The sequence below is a fragment of the Mastomys coucha genome, unplaced genomic scaffold (assembly GCF_008632895.1).
Source record: "Mastomys coucha isolate ucsf_1 unplaced genomic scaffold, UCSF_Mcou_1 pScaffold22, whole genome shotgun sequence".
Taxonomy (NCBI): Eukaryota; Metazoa; Chordata; class Mammalia; order Rodentia; family Muridae; genus Mastomys; species Mastomys coucha.
Genome location: NW_022196905.1, coordinates 115,282,133 through 115,289,056, shown reverse-complemented (window position 1 = coordinate 115,289,056; position 6,924 = coordinate 115,282,133). Strand labels below are relative to the sequence as shown.

The window sequence follows — 6,924 nt, the reverse complement described above, 5'->3', positions numbered from 1 at the left end:
AAAAAAAAAAAAAAAAAAAAAAAAAAAAAAACCACAAAAAGCAAGAGTCAATCTATCTCCCAGAAGACGAAGGTTCAGTTACAGTACCCACATGGCAGCTCGCAACTGCCTCCATCTCCAATTCCAGGGGATTCAGTGCCCTTGTCTGGTTTTCCTCAGGGCTCCTGCACACATGTGATACGCAACCATACAAGCTCACACATATACACATAAATTTTAAAAAGTAAATTTAAAAAGATATCTAAACCTATAAGCCAGGAGTGACAAAACACATGCCTTTAAGCCCAAGGATACAAATAGAGTTTTGTCTCAAAACAAAGAAAGCAAACAAAATTGTGGGTAGCCTGCTCTACGGGCCTCTACTAACTTTGTAAACAGATGCCCCCCCCTAGCACCACCAAACCCAATGAAGAGGAAAGGAAGGGATATGAACTAACCCATGATGATTCCCAGTACAGTCACTAAATAGGGGCTGAGGATATAGCTACATTGGTACAATGCATTCCAACCATGAAGATAAACCCTGAACGACCATCCCCAGCACCGCATAAACTAGATAGGTGCACACCTACAATCCCAACAGTTGGGAGGGGATTGGGCAGGGGGGCCAAAGGTTCAAGGTCAAGAACAACCGGATACAAGAGATGTGAACTCAGAAAATAAAGACGTGGTTGTGGACAGGTGGCTCAGGGGTTAAGAGCACCAGCTGCTCTTGCAAAAGACCCATGTTCAGTTCCAGGCATCCACACAGTGGTCCACTAACCATCCATAACTATAGTTCTAGGGCATCTCACCTCCACAGGCAGCAGACAGACAAGAGGTATGCATAAACAAATTAAACTTTTTTTCCAAGACAGGGTTTCTCTGTAGCCCTGCCTGCTCTGTACTGTAGGCTGCCCGTCACTGCCTCCCCAACATTAGGATCAAAGGTATACCACCTCCAAACAGTAAATGTGTAGCCCAGGCTGGCCTGTAACTCATGATCCTCCTGCCTCATCCTCCTCCAGCTAATCCTACCACCATGCTTCACCACAAACTAACTTTTTTTTTTTTTCCAAAAGTGATCATAAGGCCAGGCAGTGGCGGCACACCTTTAATCCCAGCACTTGGGAGGCAGAGGCAGGCGGATTTCTGAGTTCGAGGCCAGCCTGGTCTACAGAGTGAGTTCCAGGACAGCAGGGATACACAGAGAAACCCTGTCTCGAAAAAAACAAACAAACAAAAAAAAAAAAAGTTAAATCATGGATCTGCACTGGTAGTGTATACTACAAGCCACAAAACATCTTCACATACAGTCTCAGTGAAAGCTCAAGTAAAACTCAAATACAAGGGCTGAAGAGGTTAAGAGAACTTGTCTTATAAGCCTACTCCCTATATAAACCAGGCTGGCCTCACACTCCAAAGATCCATTTGCCCCATCTCTGGTGCTGGGATGAAAGGCATGTGGCCCCAAGCCTGGCATTTGTTGCTCTTGCAAAGGAACCTAGCACCCACATGGTGGCCTTGCAACTATCCCTAACTCCATCCCAGGGATCCAGAGCCCACTTCTGTGGGCACGTGCAGACCCTTACAAACATGCACCCAAAACACTCATACACATAAAAACAATCTTTGAAAAATTAAAAAAGAAATAACCAAGAAGGACAGGATGAATGGCGCAGGGTTAATAAGACTGGCTGCTCTTGCACAGGGCCCAGGGATTCCAGCACCCACACAGTGTTCACAGCTGTCTGTAACTCCAGTTCTAGGGAATGAAGGGCTCTTCTGGTCTCTGTGGACACTGGGCATGCATGCAGTGTACTTACTATACAAAGGGGCAAAGCACTTACACATATGAAAATAAATCTTTACAAACAGAAATGACCAGGAAACATAGATGAAAGCACATGCCTGTGAATGAGCATGATTTGAATGCAACATTCCCCAAGAGCACCAAACAAGTACACAGAGCCCATCCCCTGAAGAGTTGCCTTCTTGGCTCCAGAACCCACTACTGAGTCTTCTGAGGAATAACATGGCACAGCTTGTGAGAGCCATAAAACCTGAGAGTCCTTAACCTAGTGAAACCACTCCTGGGCACTTTCTCTAGGGAAAAATTAAGACCAAGCAAAAAGCTTCTAGTATGAATAAGATCATCATACCACCTCCACAAAAACAAAAATATGAAGACCAAAATACCAGAGGTTAAGGTGAAACTTAGCTTAGTACATAAGTTACTGGGATTTTTTGTTGTTGTTGTTGGTTTTGTTTTTTTTTTTTTTAATCACCAGATTGAAGGGGAAGGCTGAATCACACATGAACACAACCTCACAAAAGGTCAAAGTTAAGAGTAAGAAGTAACTGTGTAGGATCTTTTTTATTTTTATTTATTTATTTTTGAGACAGGGTTTCTCTGTGTAGCCCTGGCTGTCCTGGAACTCACTCTGTAGACCAGGCTGGCCTCGAACTCAGAAATCCGCCTGCCTCTGCCTCCCAAGTGCTGGGATTAAAGGCGCGCGCCACCACCGCCTGGCATTGGTGTAAGATTTTTTAAAAAGTGACCACACACAGTTCTTTTCTAAGAAAGTGGCCTGTAAGTGTTGACAAGAAAAAACTCTCAAAAATCACAAAATTCTGTTCACACAAAAATCAAGTCAGATCCAGGCTAGCAAAACCCTGGTCTAGGGAAAGCAAGGTCCTGGATTAAGAGTTCCAGGTTTGGGGAAGGGTCCAGAAATGAAACAGTGCTTAAGGCAACAGTGAACTTCTAGGCTGGGAAGAACATTTTGCTATCTCCAACATGACAACATCAATGCTACTATTTCTTTTTTAAGTTTATTTACTGTGGAGGAGGGGAACATGCCCTGGCAGGTGTCTGGAGGTCAGAGGACACCTTGCAGCAGGAGTCAGTTGCTTCCTGCTATGGTGGTGGTAGTGGTGGTGTGGGAATCCTGGTGGATAGGCCAAGCAGCATGCACCTCTCTACCCATGGAAGCACCGCACCAACCCCCAATGCTACATCTCCTTTCCTCAGTCCTATTTTAAATGACACACACACACACACACACACACACACACACACAGAAAATTCTACAAGTTATAATGGATTTACAACGTACCCACAGGACAATAATAGGAGAATGAAATTAACCAAGGCTCTGTATAGAACAAAATCACACATTCTGAATACCAATATTGGACGAAAACTGTTAAAAAGAAACCCAGGCTTCAAGTAAAAGAACTTGAAGCAAGGAAGACTCTCTAAATGCCTTTCACTTTTGCAATGCCTCAAGAGCAGAAGATGATTGCTGGTACTCATACCCTGACCATCTCCCTGTGAGTCAACTCAGCTACCATCTAATGTTTAAGCCTAAAGAGAGCGAGTGAAGCTTAGGAACTCTAGCTTTAATTTGTATTTGAACGAAAGTGACATCATGTCACTTTCAGATAACTAAAGAGAAAACATGAAAAAGCAAAGACAAACAGGATGCGTCCTTAAAGTTACATTTACATTGTTTTTTTGTTTTTCACTAAAAGTCAAGGACAAAAGAGAAACTCAAGTTACAAAACCTAAACTTCACAGAGATGGCTTAATTTGAATGAGGAAGGCTAAGCAGGATTTGAAATGCCTCATGTTAGGGAAAACTGGGAGTGTGGGGAAATAAAGTAAAAAAACAGAATTCTACTGTTCCCAGAAGAATTCCTTAACACCCGGCTCTGATTCGGCCTACGGGTTAACTTCTGCTATAGAGGAGCACACTCTGGAAATGGACAGCTGGACAATGCTGCTCAGAAGAAAACTCCCCTTGCCCACCTCCTAAGTCCTGGATGTCTATTTAAGGAGGAGGCTGCTCCGGGCCCTGCCAGCCTGGCCTAGGCCAGAGGGAGGCACAGTAGTGCCTGTAACCCAGGGGCACAGGGGAAATGGATTTGCATGCCCTTGGTAAGCTCTGGCGGCGGTTCCCAAGTTAAGGACACCGGCCACAATGGAATGGAGTCTATTGGCATTTGCCTCTCCGTTTTAACACTAAGCATTTTCTTAGTTCGTGAAATACGAACTGACAAGCACCCCCACCACTCCCCACCCCCGCGAGCACACACCCTCCAGAGTCAAGCCCAGTCACACAGGGCAGCACCCAGCTTCCAGCTCCTACCAAAGAAACAGGGCCAGGGGAAGGGGAGAAGGGGACGACGGCGCAAGCCAACACGCGGCGTCGTGGATTTTGGGACCCGCACCAACTCCTCTGTTGCGGTTCCTCACTCCTAAAAATTTCAGGAACTAGGACGGGGGCTGGAAGGGAAAATGCGGTGCGTGTCCGGAGCCTGCTGCCAACCCACCTCGAGAGTCCGGCCCTCGCCCACCTCTATTCAAAGGCGCCTTCGGCTCCGCGAACGAGAAACAGCAATGCGGATCGGCCACCACCCGCCCGCAGGGGACCTTGCGGGGAAGAAGGGAGGCGGGCCTGGAGGGACCCGGGCACTCCCACCCCTTCCCCAGCTGGGGGAGGACAGCCCGCTGCGGGAACCCCGCCGCCCCAGATCTAAAGGGGGATGGGTGCGTTAGGCCGCTGGCCACCCACCTCGCCCTGGTCGCCCACCTTCCCCCAGGGTCTGCGGGGCAGGGGGATCCGCAGGACACCCGGCTGAACCTACCTGGGGCGGCTGGGCCTTAATTTCCCCCTCCTCCCTCCCGACTCCCCACCCGGCAGAGAGGCTCATCTGAGCAGAGGATCCCCCCTGCAACCTGCACCCCGGCTCCACCGCCCTTCCCTCGCGGGCAGGGGACGCAGCAAGGAGGTGGGGCGGGGACACCAGTCGCCCCTGGCACACACGCGAGGGGCAGGAGGCCGCCCGGGCCGTCCATCTTGGCCGTCTGGGGGGAGGGGACGCGATGGTGCGGGAGGCCGGCCACGGCCCGAGGAGCCCGAAGGATCTGCCCGCGCCTCCCGCCCCTCCGTGGGCCCCCGGCCCATCGGGACGCCGGCCGGTCACGGGGCGAGGCGGGGGAGGGGACGGGCTGCGCGGGATCGGCCCGGCGGGCGCGGAGGGGGCTGGGGAGCCGACACCCACCTGCCCAGGCCGGGACGCCCGCCGCCCGCGGCCGCCGAGGAAGACGCCACCGGCGCGGCCGGGGCAGGCACCACGGAAGACGAGGTCGAGGCGGCCGAGGCCGGCGCGGCGCCGGGCGAGGAAAGCAGGCCGCCGCCAGGCTTGCGGCCACTGGCGGGCGCGGGCGGCTGCGGCTGCGGCTTCAGCGACATGGTGAGCGGCCCATACACCGGCTCGCACGCCGGGCGGGGACAGCCGGGAGCCGGGAGCGCTGAGGAGACGCCGGAGCGCGGCGGGGACGCGCGAACGCCGAGCGGGCGAACGTGGGCCGGCGCGGTCGCGGGTGCCAGAGGCAGCAGGACGACGACGAAGGGGCGGGGAGGCCCGCAGACACCGAACAGCCGCCGGGAGCCGGGCCGGGACGCGCCGTTGCCGTTGCTACCAAAACAGTCTGAGGCGCAGGGCGGCGAGCGCGGCCCGCGGGGAGGGGCGCCGGGGCCGCGCGGGGGAGGGCCGGCGGAGGGATATGCCGCCGCGCCGCCCCGCCCGCCGCGCCGCGCCGTCCGCGGGAGCGAGCGCGAACGCGAGCGCCGCGCGGCCCAGCCCCACGGGCGGCGCGGCTCGGGGCCCGCCGCGGGCCGCTGAGCGGCGGCGGCCGACGGACGCATGGGAGCCGGGCTCGCGGACGCGGACGGGGCGACGCGGGATGGAGGGCGCGGAGATGCGAACGGAGCGGGGGGTGGGGGGACTCTTTACCGGAAGTCGGAAGGGTCAGGCGGAAGTCGAACGTGAGACGGCCCGGGGGCCGATCGGGGGCCGGTCGGGGACACGTGAGGAGCGGGCGCCGCGCTGGGCCGCGTTCGCTCTCCCGGGTCGGGCTAGGGCCGCAGGGGAACCGCCCTCGCTGAGGCGGGTTTGCCCTTCCGGACCTGCTTCGCGGACGGGCACCGCGAGCTGCTCGGGTGTCCTCGACCCCCTTGGAGGACCTTGGTTTTCCCCACCAGATCGCCACAGAGAGGATGGCCCGCGGACCCCTTCGGGGCGGAGACCTGCGCTCGGGCCTGGCGCACAGTAGGCCCCCAGGTGCCACTGCGTGCTTGGTTTCCCTGCCAGCGTGGGAAGCTTGCCACCACTGAAGCCACGGCCAGCTGCTTCACTTTGCCCCACTTTATTCACCCCCAGCGAACTGTTGGGGCTCTGACCTTCAGTTGAACCCTTTCTTCCCCTCGCTCGAACTTGTTAGTCCTCCTTTGGGCGACTCAGGGGAAATAGACGTTATTGGTAGAGCTGGGTAATGGGGTCTCCCTCAGTGGACACTAAACAGACCTCGCAAGAATGTCAACTTTAGACCTTGACCCTTTTAAAAGTTTTACTTTAACTCAGGAAGGCCACCAAACACTAGTCCATATTTTAAGGTGTTGTAATTAAATTGGAAGCAAGTAGTTAACTTTTTGCAAATGAGTTTAGGTTTTTATTTGTTGGGTTTTTTTCCTTTCTTCTTCCTTTTTTCTCTTCTTTTCTAAGTGAAATTGCTTAAGGAGATGGTGGGCTGGAGGACAGAAAAATTCCCCTCAATATACTAAAATCTTTCCCATGAATTAAAGACAGGCATGATGTGTTCATGCCTGTAACATGAGCACTTGGGAAATGGAGGCAGGATTAGATGGTCAAGGTCATCTTCACCTACATAAGGGAATTCTAGGCCAGGCTAAGCTACAGGAGACCCAGTCTCAAGAAGGACAATTAAACGGGCCCCTGGTTAAGGCACACGCCTTTAATCCCAGCACTGGACAGACAACTGATCTGAGTCCAGACTAGCTTGGTCTTCATAGATTTAAAAGTAGCTAGCATGTATCTCTGAAGGTAAAGGCCCAAGCTGCCCAAGCTCGCCACCAA

At 53.5% G+C, this 6,924-nt stretch overlaps 1 protein-coding gene across 8 annotated transcripts in view; it reads right to left on the bottom strand.

The window, feature by feature from the left end:
- The window catches only part of Atxn2 (ataxin 2), a 95,660-nt gene extending 89,943 nt beyond the window's left edge, over positions 1–5,717 (bottom strand). For 3 of the 8 annotated variants that reach the window (XM_031337727.1, XM_031337726.1, XM_031337731.1), the window contains exon 1: positions 5,050–5,346. In XM_031337727.1, the coding sequence (XP_031193587.1) occupies positions 5,050–5,240 (191 nt within the window). In that variant the 5' untranslated portion in view covers positions 5,241–5,346. Of the gene's footprint in view, positions 1–5,049 lie in introns of all 8 variants that reach the window. The other 5 variants (XM_031337724.1, XM_031337732.1, XM_031337729.1 and 2 more) reach the window with 5 other exon arrangements.
- Positions 5,718–6,924: the final 1,207 nt, after the last annotated feature.